Genomic DNA, 26561 nt, shown 5'->3' with positions numbered 1-26561 from the left:
TGAATTAAAAATGGCTGAAGAGGAAATAATAGGAGAATTTGGAAATGGTATAATTTTTTTTCAATAATAATGAAAGAGTAAATACACAAAATTATTTTTTTAAAAACATACTATAGAATGTTATTAATGTAATCTTCATTTAACTATTAAGAGGAAGAAATTGTAGAAGAGGCAGTTCCCGAAGAAGTGGAACAAGAGTCAGTGGAAGACGAATCAATTCTCACTGAGTACGATCCTGACGATTTTTTGTCTGGTGCCGTAAATAGCTTGGATTCATCAATACCCCTTGATTTATTCGATTTTGAGTATCCTTTGCCAGTACATAGAATAAAAAAGTAATTGGAACATAAAAGTGTAGGCATTACGAAATGAAAATTCAAATTTCGTCTGAAAGAATCATTATAGCTTTGTCACAATTCATATCGAATAGGCTAGAGTATTTTATAAATAAATGTTTATTTCTATTATCTGACACTAAAGAGTAATATGGTCTTCAAAATAAAATACTAATCAATTAGTTAGGTACACATTTGATATGATTTTCATAGCAAAATTTTCTTATTTGATTCCACTAAAGTAGATAACTTTGTTGATCATTAAAATATTATTTGTTTAAGCTATATTAAATTGATCTCACTAGTAATTTTAATCTCATGATAATATATTCCTATTTATATTAAGACATTCATATGGGTACAACTGCCAAAAGTACTTCAATATATGCGCGTGTGACGATTCGGTGGTTTGTTGGGCTGCGGGCAGCATCATCGCGTTCCTGGATGTTAATACAAAACAGGTGTGGTTTCGAAGAAGTTCCACAGGAGGTTCCGTAGGGGCATTAACGGTAGGTTATTTAATAACTAATTTATACAATAATAAATATAATTCTAATAACGTAACAGAAGTAAAAAGTAAGAACTGCCTGTAAATGGAAAAATGACCTTTTGGACAAAATTTTCTTCTTTCAAGGAGAAAGTTAGAAGGTTATTTTGCCTCGTTACCCCAATGCGGATTGTTATATATTTATGTAGGAGAATTTCATTAGTGACATGACAATTCTTTTATCCACGACTTCGAAATTCAAGTTTTCGAGCTAATGGGCAATTTTAACCAGATTTTTAGCCATGTAAAATGCCAATGTCGATGTTACCAATTTTTTTATACTATCAGTCGTCCCAACTTCGCTCACGTTTTGGGGTGTAGGTTGTCATGTCAAGGCAATAAAAGTAGCCAATGTCCTTTCCTGTAGTTCAAGATTGCTGCATAACAATTTTCATCAAATTCAGTTCAGCAGATTGGTCGTGAAAGAAAAACAGAGTTACTTTCACATGTATACTATTAATATGGATTAAATGTATTGATTCGATTTAAAAATAAATAATCTTAACGATTAAAAAATGTTGACAGTATTGTTCTGTTCAGTCTTACAGAAAAGACCCAAATTACCGTATAGTGATCGCGGAAGGTAGAGAAGGCGAGCGAGATCCAATAATACTACTTTACACCTGGCCCCAAATGGAAATAGATGCAGTTCTACGCGATGGCACATCTAATGCTTTTTCGGTCTTGGATTTCAGGTAGCTTTTATGAATAATTATTCACAATATCTATATTGTATGAGAAATGATATATTTTTTCTGACAGTCCTGACGGCGAGCTCCTAGCGTCTGTAGGGAAAGAACCGGATTACAACTTGACGATATGGAACTGGAAACGACATAGAATTCTTCTGCGTACGAGTGCTTTTTCTTTCGACGTTAATACTGTTATGTTTTCGCCGTACTGTCCAGGACAACTTACAACAGCAGGTGAGGCTTATTTTCGACGAGGTAATTTGTCTATGACTTATGCCTATATCTATACAAATAGATTTACAAAAGCCTAAAGACATTAATTACGTTTACTTACTTATTGGACGATTTATTAGTCCCATTGGGCTATAATATCTCGCTACGTCCTTATCTTAAGACTTTACCTTTTTTGAATTACTAAGGATATATTTATTGTTGATTATGAAATTAAAATTCAGCGCTATGGGTTGGCAGAATCTGTGTTGCATATGTAACTTTAGCATATAAGAATTCATTGATACTCTCCTGAAATTTATCCGCTATTTTAAGTCACACGTGACCGTTGATCCACCCACTCAGCTATTAACTCATATTTAAACAATATAATTTTATTAAAAGAAGTAAAATCATAACTGCTATCCTGGAAATAAAAGGACTTCCTAAAAATACATAAATGCTAAATGTAAATGATAAGACTATACTGACAGATTATAGTATTCTTCAATGTGTATTTCTAAACAGGACATTATATTTATATTTTAAAAATTCTCTCACAGGAGCGGCGCATATTAAATGTTGGAAAATGGCGCATACATTTACGGGACTTAAATTAAAAGGAGAACTTGGCAGATTTGGTAAAACAGAAATCTGCGACGTGCTCGGTGTATATCCAATGCCCGATGAGAAAGTGTGTATACATATTATAATTCCTTTATAAACTAGCGAATAATCCACCAGATTATAAGTGGTCACCACTTTTAGAAATTTTAATCATCTCTTATATTTTCAATGCGCAACCAAGTTTAAGGACTGATGAAATATGATACCCCTTTGTGTCTGTAGTCACACGCATCCTTCAAACCAGAACACGAAAATACTTAGTAACACTGTTTGGCTGTAGAATATTGTTAAGTTATCAAAACCTCTACCAAAAAGTAATATTATATAAAATGTTCAAATATATATAAAATTAAGAAGATAGATTGGAACAATAATTGCATACAGAAGCTTTGATTTTTGAAATGGTGATTCCAGATACTATCTGGCTGCGAGTGGGGTAATATTCTCGTTTGGGAAGCTGGTCTAGTTAAATTGGAAGTTACTCAACGTGGAAGAAAAACCTGCCATAAAGCACCGATCGTTTGTACTTTGTTATAAAATGCATAGAATTTAAGGATTTTTGTACGGCATTTTTATTGAAATTCTAAATTTTAAGTGGCAATTATCACTCAGAAATTATAATTTAACATGAATCTTATTTTCAACAAAACAAAACCAAACTGTTAAAGTGCAATGAATCCTTGGAATTCATATATCACTAGTGGTAATAGCTATATTTTTTGTACATTTTTACATAGTTTTTTGGTAGAGTAGTCCTTTATTTTTATTATTTGTCTAGGATGTTTATTATTTTTAATATTTCAGGTCCAATTTATGTTAAGCCCGAATGCTGATGAGGTCACCACTATCGCTCGTGACGGATATATTCGTGCTTGGTATTGGGACACAGTGGATCAAGCTGATCCACCTGAAGACGACCCATTCGTCGAATTAAATCCGGTTGCTGAAACTTATGTACGATATTATTTAACATTTGACTTTTTTGCTATACAGTGTTTAAATTATTAGAGACAAAAATTAGGCACATGAAAATTAATTGATGTTAGCTCGGATTCCTTGAAATCTATGTTTAAGATAAAAATGGACTATAGACTCCAGCCTGGACCATCTAGACTTATATTATATTGTATATGTATATTTCCAATGGTATATATTTGAACCTAACCTCGTCATTCACATTCCACTTATTTGCAGGTACCAGGATGTCAAATAATGTGCTTGAAACACCAACATGATATGTACTGGTACGCTCAAGTAAGTAAAAATATAAAATTGTGAACTATCCACGATAGTGTCTTGCACATGATTTTTATCGTATAGGTTGGCGGAGGAGCACATGGGCCACCTGATGGTAGGTGGTCACCATCACACATAGATAATGACGCTGTAAGAAATATTAATCATTCCCTACATCGTCAATGTGCCACCAACCTTGGGAACTAAGATGTTATGTCCCTTGTGCCTGTAGTTACACTGGCTCACTCGCCCTTCAAACCGGAACACAACATTACTGAGTACTGTTATTTGGCGGTAGAATAACTGATGAGTGGGTGGTACCTACCCAGACAGGCTTGCACAAAGCCCTACCACCAAGTAAATAAATTTAAACAATAAGTAAGTAAATTTAAACAGTCCTTGAAAATTCTTAGATCATTGTGACCAATGCCTTCTTACGGTGGAAATCCACGATCGCGATAGGTAGAAGCCAACTTTGCAGGTTCACTAGACATTATAAAATATTTTTTTTGGTGGAAAATCTTTTTTAAGGCCCGACCCAGCATTTTCTCTTAGGGCTTCAGAAATCAAAATCAAAATATATCTACTTAAATCAAGTAGGATTTTACAAGCACTTTTAAATCGTCATTTAACAAACCATATTAAGTGAAACTACCACAGATTCGGAATGCAAATCAGAATCTCCAAGCTCATAAAATGGCCATACTTTAACTACCTATGTATATTGATGATCTAAACAAAATGAAATCTTTAATTAAAAAGTAAAATGATGTGAGTAAAACTTTTAGGATGCCAATGGAGGAATATGGACTGTTGATATAGAAATAGACAAATTACAATGTAATCATACAAAGATTATGACATGTCATGCCAGTGGCGTCGTAGCTATGGCTGCTTTGCGCACATGTCCAATACTGATTACTGCTGGGTGTGACGGAGCGCTGCATGCATATAACACTGAGACTCACGCACTGCTTGCCAAGTACCAGTTCCAGGCAGCCATTACTTGTATGCTCTATCCACCGACAGACGTAAGTTATCATTATTTTACAAAACAATGAAGACCATGTAATTAGTTATTTTTAGGCATACAATCTCACTTGGAAAATCTAATATTATTAATAACTAGCTGTTACCCGCGGCTTTTCTCGCGTAGAAAATACGAATATATTTGCAAATTAACTTAAAATATTACACAGATGTAAATCCTCTTTGTTAACAACACTTTTTTCCAATTAAAAAGTAGCCTTTCTCAGGCTCTAGACTATATGTGTACCAAATATCATTTAAAGCGGTCCAGTACATTTGGCATTTATGATATTAGTATGAATTTAATATCATACATTTAATATTATATGTCAACAACGTCACTGTATCTAAAGCACTTATTAAACAAAAATATGTATTACCTCTTTTATTTAATAGGTCGATGCAACTTCACGAATAGTACTGGTAGGGTTTGCTGATGGGATCTTGCGGACGCTGCTTATTCACCCGGAACGTCTTCAGGCGCAATCGACGTTAATAGAAGTTCGTGTACATTCCGATCTCACTGTCCACAGTGAAGACTCTATTCACGCTGACGTCATCGATCTGATATCGGTAAGTTTTGGAAGTATTCACTTGAATGAAGTCTGTAAATTCTGCTTTTATCCAATACTTCTCTTTTCGAATTCCAATTTATCGGAAATTTTGTGTTCTAACTGTTTTAGTTTTCATCAAGCGTCTGCTCTCTATGTGCCGGATTTTTTATTGAATGCTTATATATTTACATATTAGGTATATATTTATTTTAATTTCCAAGCTGTTGTTTCATAATTTGCCTTCAAGTTGTACCAAAATATATTATTTCTCAATTTATATACTAGAAACTTTCTTCGGCTCCAAATTCTAAAAATATAAAAATCTGGAAAGTTCAAATATAGACTATTAATTTTCAGTTGTTAAAACCACACTCTAAGTCCTTGACGCAAATAACAATAAATGTACAGCGAACGTTACTTGTGACCTGTGGAGATGACAGCACGATATTCCTATACAATTTGGAATTAGGAACTCCTTTTAAGCTTCATAGATTGGGTTTTATACAAACTCCTAACAATGTTGCTTTTATGACTTGGAGACCAAATGAAGTGAGTATCAAGATTTATTAAGAGCAGTATTTTTTAAAATTGCTTATAAAAACGCTACTTCTGATTTATAAAATTTGAAATTGGAATTAGTTTTTCATGTTTTTTTAATCTGTTCTAAAATTAGATAACTAACAATGTAAAATTAACTTTATTGACAATTTAAGGAACGTATTCTTCTTCTGTGTGGTCAACTCGGGCTTATAATCGAAGCTACTCTGCCCGATATTCCTATAAAGAAATACAGTGAAATCACTACTTTCAAACAAGAATTTGTTTCAACTGAAGAAATTGTTGTGAAGAAATATTAGTAAGTATCAAGAATATTTTTTTTTTATAATCTAAAAGCCTAATGACAAAATTTGAAAGAAATTACATATAATTGAAAAAGGTTTTATTTAAAATAAAATAAAATATTTCAGTATGCGTAATAGACCGTTCCCAACGGAAGAAGATTTAGCAAGTATTGATGAAGAAGCTCTTAAAGCTCAAGAGGAAAGTGAAAAGGATAAAGATGAGGAAGAGGAGGAATATGTTGGTGAAATACAATTAGGTAAAGAGTTACCTGTGTGCATACGTAGAGACGTACTAATATTTGTCACAGTCCTTGTGAATATTATCTATGATCTCTTGACGCAAAAGCAAAGTTATCTTAAATAGGCAACAGTTAAAATTATGATTATCCTCAACATCCAGGGACCCATTATTTAGCAGCCTGTTGTATTTTTAATTTAAAAAAATTAAAACATTTGTTTATGCCCAAAAAGGAAATTAAATTCGGAAAATGATTTGAAAAGTTTTACTACTACTACTACTACTACTACTTACTAAACACTACTTTAGTTCGACTTTATAATAATTAGTAAATGCAAAAAAAAAGTACAAATAAAAACCCATTAACCTTGTTTTTAGTGGAGAGTGACAATGAAACGGGTACTACCATAACCTGGGCTCAGTACTGCGATGAAGGTATCTGGGTAGTCCAACAAGGTACTGGTGCGCTGTTGCTCGTCAAACCTGGGAATAATAAGATAATAAAATATGGACCTATCCCTGGTGCTTGGTGTGATGATATTACAACTTTAAAATTCATGTATGTGTTTAATTATTATTTTTAGCAAATATCCAAATCGAATATAATCACGAAGAGTGTTGGTAATCTAAAGCTCGATAATTTTCGGTGGACATATGTAATAGACGCCTCACATCAAGACGTCAAAACCTCACTCGGAAAATTTATAGCAAAAAAGATATTAGCACCGGGTAGCTTTTCTTCTAGATATTTTTCTAATTAATCAGCAATTATGGATCAATAGTTAGATTTAAAATTAGACAGAGAAAAAAGTTCATAACTAAATATACCCTTTTCGACTTATGATTAAATGATTGAACATAAACTATTTTGTTAATACCAAGATGCGAAGATCGGTATCTTATATTGGGAACAAACTCAGGATACATTCGCGTAGTGCGCATGCCTACTGAAGAAGAAGATACACCAGAACACCATTACTTGACGTGGAAAATGGCACAGCAGAAACTACTTAAAAAGCTTAAAGGAAGACGATTAGCGAAGGAAGAGGTGAGTTTATAAGAATTAAAGGACACTTGATAATCTAATATGTACCTGGCTGATATCTAGACGAGTAAAATTTAATTATTAGATTCAATTTTGTTAAAAATAAATGTGTGTGGCCAATGGAAAATGCAGTGTTGATCCTGTTTTAAAAAGAGGCTTTAGGTCGAGCAGTGACAGATACACAAGAAAGTCTGTGACAAAACTGTCCAAGAAATGACAATTATTCGTAATATTGTGTTTTAGAATCAACCGACACCAAGAATAGATTTTATTGATTATTACTATCTCCCAATTCATGATCGTTACACGGGAGCGATAACTTGCCTGGAATTTAGTTTTGATAACAAGTAAGTAATAACATTAACAATATAATCTATACATATAATTAAATTGCAGTGTCTATTTGTAATATTAAAATAGCCGTTTTTTACTCAATGCATATGTATACACGGTACATATACCAAAATAAGATTTTTTACAATTTTTGTCCGTCTCTCTATCTGTCTGTTTGTTCCGGCTAATCTTAGGAACGGCTGGACCGTTTTTGACGGGCATTTAACAGGCAGATAACTGATATAATAAGGAGTAACTTAGGCTTCAATAATACTTTTTTTTGTTAAAACCTAGAGCATAAAATAATTGCTGCAAATTTTCAGATATTTATACACAAGTGGACGAGATGGTAATATTTTCTCGTTCATTATAAACTTTTCGGAACCTCTAATTTCTTTCCCTCCTTTAAAGTCACCAAAAGAAGCTATCGTAAGTATTTTCTTCATTACTTAAAGTCATAAGTAAGAGGTGTTTATGTTGTTGTTATGACGTTTATTTTGATGTTATAGAAAGTACAAAAGATTAAAGAGCCCAGTACTGTTGATGGAGAACTAATGTCGCATGAGGAACTAAAACAAAAGGAGGAGTACGACAAGATGATATCGATAGCCAACGCTCACAAGAAACGTGTTCGCGACCAGCTCGCGGAATTGACCGCTGAATACACTAAGCTTATTAAAGCGTAGGTATTTTACCTAAATTTCAACCGAAGAAATTCATATATGCTTTAGTCTCTAGATTTTGTTTCAAATATTGTGATTCTGTATTTCTATTGAATAATTTGGCTTTTTTTATTAAACACATCAATCAACAATTTCTAAAAAGTCAAATTTTAATACGCATTAATTGAATCGATCTTTTCTGTCAGAATTCGTTTGAAAGCCTTTTCCACTTTTGATTTAGCAGTTGAATGACTTAACTCATTTAATGATAGATGATCTTAATATAACTTGATATAAATGGGTTGGCTTATAAATTAATGATATAAACAGAAATCGATCTCTACCATATTCCCAACAAATGGACGTGACTCTGGACCCTCGTCCACTCGTGGTGCAAGAGCAAGAATTGGAAGAAGCAAAAGCGCTCACTCGTCGTAAACTGGCACATCAGCTAGAAGCTTCAGACTTAGCTCTGCACAAAATGTACTCAAGGAATATCATACAACTTGACGTTTTTCCGTTCACTTTAAAGGCTATCAGGTCAGTTATATGCCGGTTTCTGATTGGCAAATCATCTAACAGATGTTGATGACAAGTATTTTTTAATTGATATTTGGTTTATAGAAACGTTCATTGAATGATTTGTACTAGTTTTGCGTACTATGTGCTCATCTATTATGGCACAGTACGTTGTGAATGACATAAGTTACATACATTCTTCCTCTATTTATACAACTCTATTTTCACAAAATTTCTAAGTTAACAATATACAGATCGATAGTTTAACTGGAAATTAATGACATGAAGTCATTATAAATAAATCGATACCTTTAAAAAAAACTTGAAATGTTGAATGATTTGACATTCTAAATACTGTAAGTATCCTTCCATACATCATGGATAAGTTCCATCGTCGTCTCAAGCTATCTTGCGATTGTATTTTGTTAAACGCAATTATAATCAAAATACATATGTTTTTACGCGACAGGGATCCAGAAATAATGATAAGACCATTACGACAGAAGAATCTATCGAAGGCGTTCACGGACCAACTTCAAGAAGTTCATCAGAAAATGTATGAAGCATCACTTCGAGGACGGTAAGTCAAAACATATTTTATTTCTTCTTTATATTTACTACTATTTAAGAATTTTTAATCATTGTACTTCAATCTTTTTTTACACGCTTACATTAGGAATTTAGACCTATTTGCATTAATCGAAAGGGAGAAAAGGTAAAATAGAATACTATAATTAAAAACCCGTATAGTACGACACAACTTAGATGTAGCATCGGAAAACTGAATAAAGTCGATTACTGCCGAAAAACAACAGAAGTAGCGCCCTAATCCGAGAAAGCAAATGCAAGAAAATTGTCGACTCAAATTGACGAATATTTTAAGTCATATGATATTACAAGTTATTAGGTTTGTGTAAAGATCATATTCACATAGTAAATAAATATCTATAATTTGGGATAGTGTACTTAATTCGGATGTGATCAATTTTACGTATTTTGCCGATGCTACATCTAAGCTGTGTCGTAATATACGTATTCATTAATTTACAATTACTATTATTATTCATAGAATAAAACGATATATTTAGGAGAGCAGAATCCTCAACACAGAAAGCGGTAGCGAAGAAGTTGTCATTAGGTCCTCCTCGTGTGGCGTCATTTTTGCTCGGCCTACCGCCGAATCCACCTCATCCCTTGAAGAAAGCACTTCGTAACTATTACCAGAGACTTAATCGTCACCATATTCAATTCATTGAGGTTTGTTTAGAGTTATTAAAAAATTAATCTTTATAAGGACTTTTTAAAACTTTGATAAATTTAATTTGATGGTATGTATTTTATCAATTATGGATTTATTAATCGATGATAGTTTTGGGCTACAAAAGGGATGACTGAAAGACATTTGCACGTCTCGGAGATGATTATGCTGAGAGGAATGTCTGGTGTTACGCGAATGGATAGAGTAAGAAATGAGTACATAAGAGGAAGTTTGAAAGTGAAACCGGTAAACGAGAAGTTATTTGAAAACCGGCTGTCATGGTATATTATGAAGAGAATTGAGGACCTCGTTGTAAGGAAGGTGTAAAGATAGAGAAGGACTCGAAAAACGATGGATGGATTGTGTAAAAGAAGATATGGTTAGAAATAATATTACTTATGAGATGAAGACCGACAGAGAAGTATGGATGGATAAGACTTGCTGAACCGACCCCAAATAAAATTGGGATAGGGGCAGGAGTATGATGATGATTTAACGTTCGATCAATATTATCTAAAGAGATTTTTATTATTTTTTTTCGTTTAGTGGCAAGAACATTTGTCCAGAAAACCCGATTCCCATGCGTTACCTCCAGGCGCTGCTGAAGCATTAAAAGAAGCTGAAGAAACAATTGGAAATCGCGTTTTGAAAACACAACCTGACTACGTAGCGCCACAAGGTCACAATACACAGCTTCGTATCTGTCTTACACGTAAAGAAGTGAGTTTTACTAATAGTACAGCCTTATTTGCTATTAAAAGTCAAACAAAAGCAACAAATACTCAAAAGGTTTTAGTTACCCAAACCAATTAACAGCACCGTAAAACAGAATAATTCTGATCCACGCGTAACAATAATCAATTATATGAATTCTTGACTAAAAAAAACATACAGACTTTTATTTGGCCCAACCAGCGGCTTGACAACAGAACCTCGTCGTTTTGGGCTTATAAACTAGCAAGTGGACCAACGACGCAAAATTAAAATACAAAATACAAATTAACCAATGTACTAAATATTTTATGTTGTATGTAATAATTTGACATGACACAATATATGTACTTATTATTTCTAATTATGTTTCCAACTTTCCTTCAGATATACGATAATAAACGAGAATTTAACGAGAAGGTGTTAAAGCTACGAGAACAAAAAGTTAGGCTTGTTGAAAAAATGCAAGAAATTGGGAGGCGTTTGGCAGAAATACGGGTCGAAATTCCTCACAAACTCGCCAATCACCCTCCCCCCGTTCCAATAATTGATGACAATCTGGAGTTTCCAGAAAAAAATCTTGAGGTAATTTTGTTGGCATACTTTTGATTACAACTGAGACGGCCCAATGGCAAAATATAATAATAATATAAACCTTGATCTAACATTACAAAAATTTTAACTCGATCAACAATTTATACCAATTAATTTATTATTTCATCTCGTGCCCTAACATCACATCTAAGATAACTTGCATGTGTTTGATGTGAATTCTGTCAAGTGTTCATGCAACAATACACATCGAAGCAACGTGCTGAAATAAGCCACAAGCCTTAAGGGTAGAGGGCCTTTGCCCAGCAGTGGGACATTTACAGGCGTTTACTTTTAGATTAACATTTATCTGATTAATAATTATTATTTTGCCATCACGAATCATCATTGGTAATTTTAGATAAAACCGGAAATCGCAGTTCCTGCTAGTCATCGTGCGACGACAGCACGGAAACCGCAAGAACGAAGACGATCGATGATGTATCCACAGCCGCGGGTTCGTCAGCCGAGAGTTGCTCGCTTCGTTCCAATAACTGGTAGCTATTCAATCTACACTAATATTATAAAGAGGAAAACTTTGTTTGTTTGGTTGTAATGAATAGGCTCAAAAACTACTGGACCGATTTTAAAAATTCTTTCACCATTCGAAAGCTAAATTAATCCCGCATAACATAGGCTAATTTTTATTTTGAAAAAAAAAAAATAGGGTTCCGTAAGATATTTTGGGTTTTTCGGACAAAAAAAGGAAAAAATCTATCTAAAAAGTTGATTTTTTTGCGTATGATGCCTAAACTATAAAAGATAGAACTATAAAATGTTCTAACTCCGGTCCTTAGAGGTCATAATGGCCTCCGACCTTAAGAACCTCATCAGATTCGTGGCTGATGTTGGTCTGGCTGAGGTGTTGTGATCACGAATTTGAGGTTTATCACAATAGATCCAAGCGCCGGTTGCAGTAATTCTTCAAATGTGACCGTGCCTCAGCAGTAGGGATATTAAAAGACTGATTATGAACCGTTATCTACGCGGGCGAAGCCGCGGGCGACCGCTAGTTATTTATAAAATAGAGCTATACTCTTATGAATTTTAAGCATTTTTATGGCCAAGCTATATATATACCTACAGTTTGGCCAAGAGAATACTCAAATAGAAACGCAAATTTGACAAGAAAGAAAGAGATCGGATGACTTTTAAATAGTAATTTATACACTGTAGTGTGAATTTATCCATAAAAAAATGGTTTTACTCCTCTCCAAAGGAGCGTACTCCTTCCTTAAAGGACGGCAACGCACCTGAAAGTCCGCCAGTGTTGCAGACTAATTTGTAACATCTGTTCCCAAGAATCATGTAGGCATTCATGAAATAAAGAAATTAAATTCAAATCATCATCATCACTACATAATATTTATCGTGTATATTTTGACGAGGTAGTTGCTCTAAGAATGAACTAAATGCTTGAAAGTAACATTTTCCGTTTAGAATCCCGCCCACTCACAGCATCTTGGGAGCTTTTAAAACCGAAACAAGACCAAGAATCATCTCCCATTGAAATTGAAATTCGAGAAAGGCGAATTGAAAGGTAAACGTTACTAGGATCGTTAACCAGATGAAAATCCAATAAAGTTTAAATTACTAAAGGTTACATCACGCATCGGAATATATTTTTTAACTATATTTTATAAAGTAGGTAAGTGACATGGGCCACATGTTGAGAAGTCGCCACCACCTGAGTCTATCATTCGTATTGGAAGACAAGAAATTTTCTTACAATCCTACATCGGCAATGCGTCGCAATACGAGTCTCAAAAACACAATAGTCAAAGTCAAAAACAAATATTTTTATCCAGCATATAATATCCCTTTGTGAAATATCTACTACCGATTCAAAAATACTTCGCACCTCATCCGTAACACCAACCATTAATTGCTCAAATATTTTCTGATTGATTGATGAACTCCATTAATAATTCCCTGCACTACATGATGGTATATATATCGACTGCATTGTTCCAAAGTTAAATGCCATATGACATTATAATATCCAAATAACCAAAATACAGACAAGCCGTAATAACAACTGCCAATAGTTTATTTCTTTTACGGCAAAGGGTGCAGAGCTATCTATCAGTGCTATCTAGTTGTCAATCTACTTATATATCTTACATGTATTTGATATTAATTAACAAATAGAATATGTCTAAAACAATATTTAATTATTTAGGCATTTGTATGAACAAGACGTACTGATAGTGGATGCCGATATATTGGTTCAGGAGTTCGACTCCAGGCTTCGGCAACTTCAGCGGGAACGTATACGCGTGCAGGTATTTTTTTTAAATATTTTGTTTATAAACAGTTTTGTATGTACGACGGGCATTCATTCAACGTTAACAGCTATAAAAATGGTAGTTTTTCGAAAAACAATGTATTAAAATCGTTTATGTGTAATGTACAGCTGGGGTAAATCACCTTAAGGTCTATTTTCGTGTGCTCATTATGAACGATAATCTGCTTTACCGATTGAAAATGACATATTGCTTCGCAATTATTTGATGTTTAGATTCAAAAGGTATTAAGAGCTTGAGACTTGATAAAGGAATGAATTTGAGAACTGACGAAGGTTTTCTTAGTCTGACTGTACGAATACTACTATTACAACTCCAGAAAGTTGTTGATCAAAGAGTCATGTGATATTGTAATGACAATTTTTGCCTATGTGACGTCACAACGGATCTCTAGACTATATTAAAAAAATTGTCCCATTTTTCACCTATTTTATAACGTTACGACCGTCTGTTGCACTTCATGCAACCTGTAAAGATATTCCGGACATTTTAGTTTTATTTTAGGAGTAGAAGAAATGCTTAAATAACTCAAAATGTTACAGGAGAAAAATCAGTTATTGGAACTGCATCTATACCAGTTACACAGGGAAATGACAGTGTTGAACCGTTTTGAGGCTCACGAAGATCGTTTAGCAGAGAGAGTTTACGCTAAATTAATGCAGGTCACTCATTAAACTTATTTATGTAAAAGTGTGACTGTTTATGACTTACTATAATCGCCCTATAATTTTTTTTACAATTGTTTACATCTTTTTGACTAAAAATTTCTCGCAAAGTCATCTTATATTGAATTGAGAAATATTAAATTTTGTTATTCTGTTCAATACTTTTTATCATAACAAATTACTTGAGACCTTTCGGCTGTGTATGTAAAGATTATTTTATTGTTCATATATAACCTGATTCTCTGAATACCAACGACTGTATATGATCATCATCCTTATCCCAATCTATTTCGGTTTCAATGTCTTCTTCCATACTTCCCTATCTAACGTCATTTTTTTATGGAATAGGTTGGCATATGGGCCACCTGATGGTAAGTGGTCACCATCACCCATCGACAATAACGCTGTAAGAAATATTAACTATTCCTTACATCGTCATGTGCCACCAACCTTGGGAACTAAGATGTTATGTCCCTTGTGCCTGTTAACTACAGGCTGGCAACTATTAACACTGGCTCACTCACCCTTCAAACCGGAACACAACAATACTGAGTACTGTTATTTGGCGGTAGAATAACTGATGAGTGGGTGGTACCTACCCAGACGGGCTCTTACAAAGCCCTACCACCAAGGTCATCTCACAAGTAACATTACTTTCAGCCATATCATCTTTCACACAATCCATCCATCGTTTCTTCACGACGTAATACCTATAGTGATACAAAATTGAACATATAAATTGTTATATTCCTTATATAACTTGTAGGTGAGAAGTGTAAATGACCAGATAATCGATTGTGAGCATCGTATTGAAGAGCACAAAGCGGAAAAAGAACGGCTCGACCTTGCGTGTCAGGATTTGCAGAGACAGTTCAAGAAATTAGTGCAAGATAATAAATTCGCTGATTTCCTTCGAAGGATATTCAAAAAGAAATATCGCCCACCACGCGATAGAAATGAAGATGGTAATGTACGAGTATATAATACAGTACCCCTAGTACAAGTTTCAATACTTCTTGCGTTAATAACGTATCGTTTATTCGAAAACGTTTGCGAAGTATTTGAATTCGATAGTATGAGTTTGACATTACTCGTTTGCGTTAAAACCATGATAGCCATCGAGCTACTCGAAAAAGACTACCACACAATTCATATATCCGTCTCGCTTACACGCGGTAAAAAGAGTGAGAGAAAATATTATGTCATTTTTATTGATATAGATATATAAACATAATTATAAGCTGATATACATACGCTAAAATAAGACCATACCATTACCATTTATATTAAAAAGCTTTATTTTGACGAAATTAATAAATAAATCTTATTATTCATTAAAAGAGTACTCTTTGGACAAAACGTCTGAATTTAGGCTCGGGTTCCATCACATAACACTAACTATTGTAAAGAACAGCATTGTAAATGTGTTTATATGAAAAGAGCAACTACGCGAGTTTCCTGCCATTTATTCTCGCTGGAGGCTGCTCTCAAAAACGGTGGTAGTATTTAATTATCGACCAATCAAAAACGCTTCAATGTGAAGTTTAACATAATGTTGTCTTAAATTTTCGCGATTATTACACATTTAAATAAAACTAGTTATTACGGATTTTAATCGCGTATATTAATTATTTTGGACATCCCGACGTTTCGAGCACTTTACAGCGTTCGTGGTCACGGCTAGACCACGGTAGGGTAAAATAATTAATATACTCGATTAAAATCCGTAATAACTAGTTTTATTTAAATGTGAAGTTTACTTAAATAAAATTGATTTCATATATAACGATGATATCAATCTATTTTTAAATTTATTTTCGATACGCTTTATGTTATGACACAATTAATATTTCATTTGGTTTGAACAGAATCGTCTGAATCCGAATCGAGTTCGTCTTCAAGTGAAGAAGAAGACGAAGGCAGTTTAGATAGCCGAGACATTGGACCCATAAGGCTTGATCCAAACATATGCCCAGAGGGTTGTGATCCAGATATTTACAATAAGACTTATGAACTTAGAAATACAAGGTAAAATCAGACGTATCTACCTAAAGATTCGAATAATGTTAAAAATCTCATTAGAAATAACTAAACAAATCTTTAAAAGCTTAAGCAAATTAAATTTCACCAAAAACCGTAAATATGTTTTTACACTAATTTTCGTTCGCAGCCGAAGGACTTAAAAAAAATCGAAAGTACTTTAAAAGTGAATTTATTTTAATTCGCAAATTTATTTTACAAATATTAATATTAATTTACTTAGACTACTTCATGTGTTGAGGTTGTAACACAGAATGCCCTCAGAACCAATTATTATAAAATGGTTTTAATACTTTTCTTAATTCTAAGAGACACAGAAATTATAAAGAAAGATCGGTGTGGTCCGTTGTTGGGCGGCGTGATGTTGCGCAAGTGTTGCTGGTACCGGGCCGTCGTCGATGGTTTCGGCGAACGCGATGTCCCAATGTATAGTACGACACAAATTAGATGTAGCATCGGAAAATGCAATGGAATGAAAATAAAACCGATTACTGCCGATTTACACAACCAATAGAAATAGCTCCCTATCGCGCCATTCGACGCAATTCGTCGTTATAGATTCTCGCGTCAGAGAAAGCAAGTGCATGTAAATCGACGCGTCAAATTGACGAATATATTAGGTCATATGATATTACAAGTTATTACGTTTGAGCCAAGATCATATTCGCATGAGAAATAAATATTGATAATTTGGGATAGCGTACTCAATTCGGATGTGATCGGTTTTACGAATTTTGCTGATGCTACATCTAAGTTGTGTCATACTATACCTCCATAGGGTCGCATACATAACACACTTTAACTCACAGCTTACACATCATTTTATTTATTATAAGACGAGTTTATATTTTAATATTTAGGCATAAACATGAACAAGAGATGCTAGAGAAAGATCACTTGGTAGACTTGCTGCGGAAGGACATTGATGCGCATAACAAAATCAAAAGGAAGTATTCAACGCAATTAGAGAAAAGGAAACAAGAATTAAGAGAATTTATGGTACGTCAATTGTTTTTAGTGAGATTATATTTTATATGGATGATTCTGTTGTTTTTCTTTTCATCGGCACATAAAATCAAAGCACCTCTATCACCGATACACTTCCAAGATTATGAAAAACTTTCTCATGAACAAGACATCCGTATATAATGTCCCCTAATTAATAAATGTAATAATAAAAATAACCATGTTCATTTGAAATCTTATAACTTTCATAAAAAATAATTGAGTGTAACGTAGGTACATATTATTACAGATGGAAAAACAAAGCTGCATGAACGAAGTCGACCAAGTTGTGATACTACGCTACGATCAGATACGGGCTTCAGCTATACGCGGATGCACTGGACCCGGGGGTCTTTCGCAAACGGTCGTCTTTCCAGAGAAGATGCTGAGCAAGCTGAGACGGAGAGTGCTGGAATTGCAAGACGAGATCCAACAGCAGAAACAACGACAAAAGTAATGACAACATGACATGAACAGCCTGTAAATTCCCACTGCTGGGCTAAAGGCCTCCTCTACCTTTTTGAGGAGAAGGTATGGAACATATTCCACCACGCTGTTCCAATGCGGGTTGGTGGAATACACATGTGGCAGAATTTCTATGAAATTTGTCACATGCAGGTTTCCTCACGATGTTTTCCTTCACCGCTGAGCACGAGATGAATTATAAAGACAAATTAAGGACATGAATCAGCGGTGCTTGCCTGGGTTTGAACCCGCAATCATCGGTTAAGATGCACACGTTCTAACCTCTGGGCCATCTCGACTAAAAACAAAAGTAATGCTATAAACTAACAGAAACTGATATTTCCATCATACGATGGGATAGCGTACTAATGGACTATGTTAGTATAGGAAAAGAGAATCTGTGTTTATTTTAACGTCATGTGCACTGTATTCCCTTTTAAGATGGTATATTCGATGCTATATTGTAGTTTGTCTCTCATTAGGCGTGCTCTTCAGGTTTTAAATGAAACGAACATAACGTGAGGGTTGTATATTTTGCGTTTCATTGATACAGAGTTTGTGTCGCGACTGACTAAACATATCTATCATAATTATAAAGAAAAGTATGATGCATTGCTTATAACCTATTTTTAGAAGTGGTGCCATGTATTATGCAATAGGCTATTAGACAATGCGAAAAATAAATCGTAAATTATGTAATCAGTGTATATTATGAGTTTAAAAATGGTTATTTACTTACGAAACTTGAAAATAATACTTAATTTATTCAAAAATCAATAAAAAAAATACATTTTTTTCAAACGTTTGTCACGTGACACAAAACGTTCCTGATCGGCCGGGCTTATGATGAAGTCACTTTCTTGTAAACCTTGCTTTACTACTATATGTACAGAATTAAAATACAGCAAAGTGACGTCACCGACCCCATTGCAGCGCCATATTGTCCAAGTATCGTTTTTGCGCGTTATTTAAATATGGAATTTTTAATATGATATTTTTCGGCAAATATGTACTAGAAATAAAAAAAACAACTTTTACTGGGTCCCTTAACCTTTTTTTATGGTATAGGTTGGCGGACGAGCATATGGACCACCTGAAGGTAAGTGGTCACCATCACCCATAGACAATGACTCTGTAAGAAATATTAACTATTCCTTACATCGTCAATGTGCCACCAACCTTGGGAACTAAGATGTTACGTCCCTTGTGCCTGTACACTGCCTTGTTACACTGGCTCACTCACCCTTCAAACCGGAACACAACAATACTGAGTACTGTTATTTGGCGGTAGAATGACTGATGAATGGGTGGTACCTACCCAGACGGGCTTGCACAAAGCCCTACCACCAAGAACACTCACTCAAGTGGGCGCAGTTGAAAATGAGTATTGTAGAATGTTGATGAGATCCTGTCGTTCAGAGTGAACCGCACGCACCTGTTTCGTATGAATGTTGACCTGCGCGCGATGGAGGCGCGCGCGGCCGAGCTGAGCGCGGCGATGCGCGACGTGCTCACGCGCAAGCTGGGCCGACCTCGCCGCGTGGACCGCGCTCTCGACGACCTCTTGCGCCGCCTCGCGCGCCGACACAAGTTCTCCGTCGCGCTCGACGTGCTGCCGCACATGCTGGCCCAGCTCACCAGCTGGCGAGTGAGTCAACATCACATATAGTACGACACAACTTAGATGTCGCATCGGCAAAATTCGTTAAACCGATCACATCCGAATTGAGTACGCTATCCCAAATTATCATTATTTATTTCTCATGCGAATATGATCTTTGCACAAACGCAATAACTTGTAATATCATATGACCTAATATATTCGTCCATTTGGCACGTCGATATACACGCACTTGCTTTCTCTGACGCGTGAATCTATAGCGACGAATAGCGTCAAGTGGCGCGATAGGGAGCTGTTTCTATTGGTTGTGTAAATCGGCAGTGATCGGTTTTATTTTAATTCCATTGCATTTTCCGATGCTACATCTAATTTGTGTCCTACTATACATTACTCTGATCCCGATGTAAGTAACTGAAGCACTTGTGTTATGGAACATCAGAAGTAACGACCACAAACACCCAGACCCAAGACAACATAGAAAACTAATGGTCATCTATATTGTCTCGGCCGGGATTCGAACCCGGGACCTCAGAGTAGCGTACCCATGAAAACCGGTGTACATCCCACTCGATCATGGAGGTCGTCAAATATTACTAGTAGGTACCTATTCTGATTTCGATTTCTATTATGTCCCTCAAGTTTAAGAATGGTTCAATTATCAGCGATTGAATTACAGTTCATAGGGTTCACTGTGTAAACTGTAACATTGAGAATAAAATATATCAAAATATACTTTATACAACTAGGCTTTTACAAGCACTTTTAAATCGTCATTTAACAACTATATTAAGTGAAGCTACCACGGGTTCGGAAAGTAGATTCTACCGAGAAGAACCTGCAAATACTCAGTAGTTTCGGCTTTTCGATTTATCCTGTCTGGAAATCAACAAGTATTCCCATTGCTGTATACCATTAATACCCGTCGCTATCATACTCTACTTTTGTAAAGAAGTTTGATGTCTATAACAGGAACGTCACAGTGGACTGGAGCAGAAATATCTAACAATCCTGAATCGATACTCTGATCGCCTTCGACTCGCCGCCGCTCTTCAGGCTGAAGTATATCCACAAAAGGTAACGTCAAATTTTGCATTCAGACAAAAATAAGTAATTTTCCATGGGTATTATTTAAATGGAAGTATATTTATTGATCCAGCCAGCAAAAGATTCAACAATTATGGCTGGAGGTTACGAACCTGAGCAGTATCAGCGTGACGTCATCCGTCTACGTATTGTTCGATCTCAACAATGGCAACAGATTCAGGTTTGATAATCAATAATATCCACAATAACAACAGCCTGTAAATTCCCACTGCTGGGCTAAAGGCCTCCTCTCCCTTTAAGGAGAAGGTTTTGGAACATATTCCACCACGCTGTTCCAATGCGGGTTGGTGTGGCATACACATGTGGCAGAATTTCTATGAAATTTGTCACATGTAGGTTTCTTAACGATGTTGTCCTTCAACGCTGAACGGTGAAGGAAAACGTCAATAACATCGATACAACTAAACGTTCCATGTTTTTTTTCTATTTGAAAAACTTAAACTAAAAGTTGTATCGTGTTAGACAATGTTTAAGTAGCTGAGATTCGCAATTTTGTCTGCTATTTAGACTATTGAAGTGATAATCGTAAATTTATCAAATAAAAATCAAATAATCTGATCACACAGGCCTTGGAAGAAGAAATTCACCAGCTACGCTTGAAACCTCTGTCACAGATCTCGTCTATGTCTGTGTTATCGCCACCTGTGTCAGATCGGTCGGAAATTAATCTCAAGTTTATACACGCGAGTGCGAGGCCGTTGCGACAGAAGTATTTTCCTATGTAAGGCTACTGAATTTAAGTTAAATGTTCATTGGTGTGATTATTGATATATCCAAACGCCATTTGGTGTATTTCGTTCATTGTGATACATGATTTTAATATGATCCTGCCTTTAATTTTCAGGCAGCATCATAATTTTCATTAGGCACTAAGATAGGTAGAATAATACATTACATTAGTTTAAAGAAACTTTTGCCTCGTTCTTTATCGTTCTTTAACTCTACTTTTTAATTTTTTTTGAATGCACCTTTATATACTCAATTTTGAATAGCAGATTTGTCTACGACACGTATAGTAAGGTACCATTCAGGAGCTATTATTGGTTTTCCACAAACGAAACATCAGTTTTTTTGATCATTCGTGTTAATGTTGTTAAATGTTTTATAATGAAAAAAAAAACACAAGTTTTAATTACCAATTAGACAATTATATTCTCTGTACGTAAAACGAATTGTTTTGAATCCCTGTACACGAATGCTTAATGCGACTTTTTCTGAATACACAGAACACCTCTGGGCTCACAAGTTAAGATAGTGTATGAGGTAAATTTGATGAAACTTTTATATGACTGCTTGGATCTGATGCGAGTGACCCGAGATGACGCAGAGGAACTTTTGCAAGAGCTAACAACGGAGCTCACAAAAGTAGTTTCAGGGTAAGCACACTAATGTTAACAAATAACCTTATACGGCTTATTGTAAAGCAGATATATGTAAATAGATTGTTTGCACTAAATTCTAAAACAGTACCAATTAAGTCATTCAGTATTTTTCTGTAAAGGCTTGAGTGAGCGTATAGATGATGTAACAAATCTACCCCCACAGTCACATGGCTCATTTAGCAAATTTATTATAAATAGATTACAAGATATGATGCAAAAGCGACCTCATCACAATTAGCGATCTCTGAAAAATCAACCTCGGAATGAAAGACGTTTATAATAATACAAACTTTATTGATAAACCTATACCCTGTCTATAATTACATTGTATGGTTAATGAAACTCTTAAAAATATCATATCAAATTGAATTTATATTATATAATTATGAGCGGAAATGTAATTGAATGTGTTTCCAGTGCCAAAACTCGTTTCGAAGTCGTAGACGCGTTAGTCCGGAAGTGGCTACTCAAATATGGCGGAGACCCAAGTCTCTACAAGAAACAGACGCGCGCCTTCGATGCACTCGCTACTTTGGCCGATCGACTTATTAACCAACATGTAAGTCAAAATATAATAGGCTATTTGACTGGTTTTTAAAATCCATTTTATATTATTTAGTTCACGTTTAGGAACTCAGTAAAAGTTGATTTTTTTATTTCTAGTACATATTTGGCGAAAAACATCATATTAAAAATTCCATATTTAAATAACGCGCGAAAACGCTACTCGCACAATATGGCGCTGCAAAGGGGTCGGTGACGTCACTTTGCTGTATTTTAATCTGTGGTACATATAGCAGAAAAGCAAGGTTTACAAGAAAGTGACTTCATCATAAGCCCGGCCAGTCAGGAGCGTTTTGTGTCACGTGACAAACGTTTGAAAAAATGCATTTTTACTTATGGATTTTTGAAAAAATTAAGTATTATTTTCAACTTTCGTTAGTAAATAACCATTTTTAAACTCATAATATACACTGATTACAATAATTCACAATTTATTTTTCGCATTGTCAAATAGCCCATTATATCAATAAGTAAATATGAGACAACATCACAGACATTGCTCTGATCCCAATGTAAGTAGCTAAAGCACTTGTGTTATTGAAAATCAGAAGTAACGACGGTACCACAAATACCCAGACCCAAGACGACATAGAAAACCAATGATAATCTACATCGACTCGGAGTGGCATACCCATGAAAACCGGTGTACACACCACTCGACCACGGAGGTCGTCGTTTATTATTATTATATTATATTGTCAGACACAACCAATAAAATGTGTTGCAACGTTCGCTCTTTTACACTAACAGACTCTTGGAAAAATCTTAATTTCCATTCTAAACGTGCAACGTAAAGGTGAACGATTAAATTATGTTAAATTTTTACAGAGTCCATATATCACTTTACGCCATCGTATTCTATACACGAAGTATCAAAAATAGCGCTAATTATTTTATTAATCGTGTAAATTAAAAGGTAGAAGCGATGGAAGGTTTAGACCCGAAAACTCATCAAATAATGCAGTCTCTCGAAGCAGCCCTTAAAGACGTAGCTGGCGAGAAAGAATCCCTTAAGGATCGGCTCGGTCCAGCTCTTGCCACATTGCTGCACACCGCAGATTCAGGTTAGTGTTTCAATAATAAGAAAATTATATTAAGAAGTTTTTAATAAGCCAAAAGTTTTATATGACGTTTTGAAAAGCATAGATTTTAAAACAACTCTTAAATTATTATAATAGTGTTTTTATATGCCCAACACTCGAACAAAAATTACGCTATAGTTCATACTTTCCATTATGTCCAATATAATACCAACAGATGTCTAGTTAAGTAATCGTGATGTATGACTAATGCTTCAAATTAAGCAGTATTTGTGAAATTATATTATACTTTGTGGAAGATTAGAAATAATTAAGTCCTTTTAAGCGATTTTGGTTGCTCTACTTGTTGCCGGTGTAAAAAAATGCAAAGCTTCTTTGTTGTACACTTGTCTAACAGGATCGGTGAGAGATAAGGCGTAGATCCGATGGCTTTGCTCTTCAAGGCACGTGAAATGACAAATGAGAGGCAAATGAGAAGTTTTTGAAGAAAAATATCCACAAACTTTTGATGCTTGATTCATGCAGGATTTTAATCTCAGACGAATTATATAGAAATAATATTAACTATAGATTCTAAATTATTCTGTGTCTATACCTACCTAGTTTTTTTTAGAAAGTGAAGATGCAATGGCTATAACTATGACGTCGCTAGTGCAGTGCCTAGTCGATGAAGCGCATCCTCTAACAGCGGAATCAATCGATCGCATTGAAGTCTTCAACGTCGTTGAAGATATAAAAGGTAACGCTACATGCGTTTACTGATTTTTTTACTTCATTTAGAAACCAAATATGCTATTTGAGTGGTATTTAAAATACATTTTATTATTATATAGTCGAGGTTAAGGAACCCAGTAAAAGTTGATTTTTTCTTATTTCTAGTACATATTTACCGAAAAATATCATATTAAAAATTTCATGATTAAATAGGGCGCGAAAACATTACTTGGACAATATGGCGCTGCAATGGGCTTGGTGACGTTACTTACCTGTATTTTAATCTGTGGTATACATATAAGGCAAGCAAGTGACATCATAAGCCCGGCCAACGCTGCTGCGTTTCGTGTCACGTGACAAACGTTTAAATAAATCCGTTTTTATTTATGGATTTTTCAGTAAACTAAGTATTATTTTCAACTTACGTTAGTAAACAACCATTTTTAAACTCATAATATACTGATTACAATAATTGACGCTTTATTTTTCGCATTGTCAAATAGCTTATTGAATAGTATTTTAAAAATATTTATCCATAAAATATAGATTGCGGAGTAAAAGCACCAGAGGAAGAATTGACGAACGTTGTAAAGTTGGCAATAGACTGTCTTCGCGCCCAACTCGTCAGTCCCGAAGAGAAGCGAGAGTTGGACAAAGAAATAGAAGATGCTCTACACGTCGATACGGTTATATAACTTTAGTTAATCAGCTTTACAACTAAGATATTTCATAATTACTATGCCATCAAACGCTCGTAATTTAAATGATAAGTGAATTACGTAACAAAAGAAAACATTACCTACTTTTCTTCGGATAATAATTACCTTAAATTAATGATTTTAATATAACACAAAATGTTTGTCCAGTGTGACTATTTCGCAACTACTAACATTTTGGTACAACTTTCATATTATTACTTGAGGGTAGGGATTTTTGCAAGTTCTGAACTGAACTGGTACCACCCAATCATACATATATTCCACCACCAAACAATAATACATATTGTTAGAATATTCTTGTGTTCCAGTAAGAAGAGTGAGTGTGTTATACTCACTCTTCTTACTGGAACACAAGCATAACGAAAAAAAATTATAACGTTTAATTTTTTTTTAGGAATCTCTAGCAACAGAGCGCGAAACTTCCGACGACAAGAAAAAGACAAAATAAGAATTATTATCTTAATATTTAGAAGCATTTAATTAAGTTTTTTTTTTAATTAGTAAATAAAGTTTATTGTTCCCTTACTTCCATGACTTAATACCGTTGCAAGTAACTACAGTATTGGGAATTAACTGATAACTTTTAGGTTCTAGGTAGTGTACCTATTGCATATGGCGCTGTAAATTACATATGCATAAGTTGTCGTATAATTTTATCAGCCTTGGTTCAGTTCGTGCAAATATAATTAGTTTAAATTAATATATTTTGTAATATAAGTGTCATTAGTAATAAATTTTGAAATATTTATGTATTTTTCTTCAACTAAAAGATTAATTAACAAAAAAATATAAATCCTATAGTAAATAATATATGCATACAGATGCGCAACGGCAACCATGATTTTTCAGACTCTTTATAGGTGTAGCCATACAGTGGACAACATTTTATTGAAAAAATAACCCAATGATTTTTTTTAGACGTAAATTCTTCTTATCATAAAAAGGAGAAAAAATATGTTTTTTAGCAAATACTCGATGGGTACACTGATTCTGCAGCCGGATCTTAGACTATTAGTATATTGAAATCATTGAATCATAAGTATTGAGTCCACATATAGATCAAACATCTCAATCAATCTCTATTTCAAATAAAGATTATATTAAAAACATATAAATTATCTTTATAAAAAAACTAGAACAATAATATTATAATAATTGATATTGTATACTGCATTTAATTACTTTGGATATTACAATATAATTCAGACCAATCGGAATCTATTCGATTAAAACGATTTTATTAAATTTTCTGTGACATTGCTTAAATTACATAAAAAAAAAGCTTTATTTTCCTTGTTCAAATAAGTTGCTAGATATATTAATTCAGTATTTGCTGAATAGTATCTCTGAAAACAAAATAATATTTCGTTACATTATTATTTAAACGTCCTAAAATAATAAAAATGTAATATAATAAGCATACTTCGTGTACATTTATACATTTCTTTATGCTTTTGATACCCATGTGTATGACAGGCTTAATGACTTCTTACATGGTTTGATTTTA

General features: G+C 34.4%; 1 protein-coding gene across 1 annotated transcript; it reads left to right on the top strand.

The window, feature by feature from the left end:
• Positions 1 to 10: 10 nt before the first annotated feature.
• LOC124531749 (cilia- and flagella-associated protein 44) lies at positions 11 to 25726 on the top strand. The gene is made up of 42 exons (XM_047106263.1): positions 11 to 47; positions 152 to 305; positions 682 to 844; positions 1423 to 1577; positions 1645 to 1808; positions 2348 to 2478; positions 2826 to 2930; positions 3216 to 3365; positions 3606 to 3665; positions 4436 to 4678; positions 5073 to 5249; positions 5588 to 5779; positions 5944 to 6086; positions 6199 to 6329; positions 6689 to 6869; positions 7193 to 7358; positions 7599 to 7702; positions 8012 to 8117; positions 8198 to 8370; positions 8681 to 8890; positions 9339 to 9449; positions 9958 to 10126; positions 10674 to 10847; positions 11226 to 11423; positions 11791 to 11926; positions 12870 to 12969; positions 13612 to 13714; positions 14278 to 14397; positions 15167 to 15365; positions 16269 to 16428; positions 17301 to 17439; positions 17696 to 17898; positions 19330 to 19558; positions 20501 to 20605; positions 20688 to 20795; positions 21202 to 21356; positions 21862 to 22011; positions 22435 to 22576; positions 23498 to 23645; positions 24235 to 24360; positions 24882 to 25021; positions 25449 to 25726. Exons 1-42 carry the CDS (start codon positions 11 to 13, stop codon positions 25500 to 25502), a joined length of 6114 nt encoding a protein of 2037 aa, XP_046962219.1. The 3' UTR covers positions 25503 to 25726.
• Positions 25727 to 26561: the final 835 nt, after the last annotated feature.

The sequence above is a fragment of the Vanessa cardui genome, chromosome 8 (genome assembly GCF_905220365.1).
Source record: "Vanessa cardui chromosome 8, ilVanCard2.1, whole genome shotgun sequence".
Lineage (NCBI taxonomy): Eukaryota > Metazoa > Arthropoda > Insecta > Lepidoptera > Nymphalidae > Vanessa > Vanessa cardui.
This window is presented reverse-complemented; position numbering and strand designations above follow the sequence as displayed.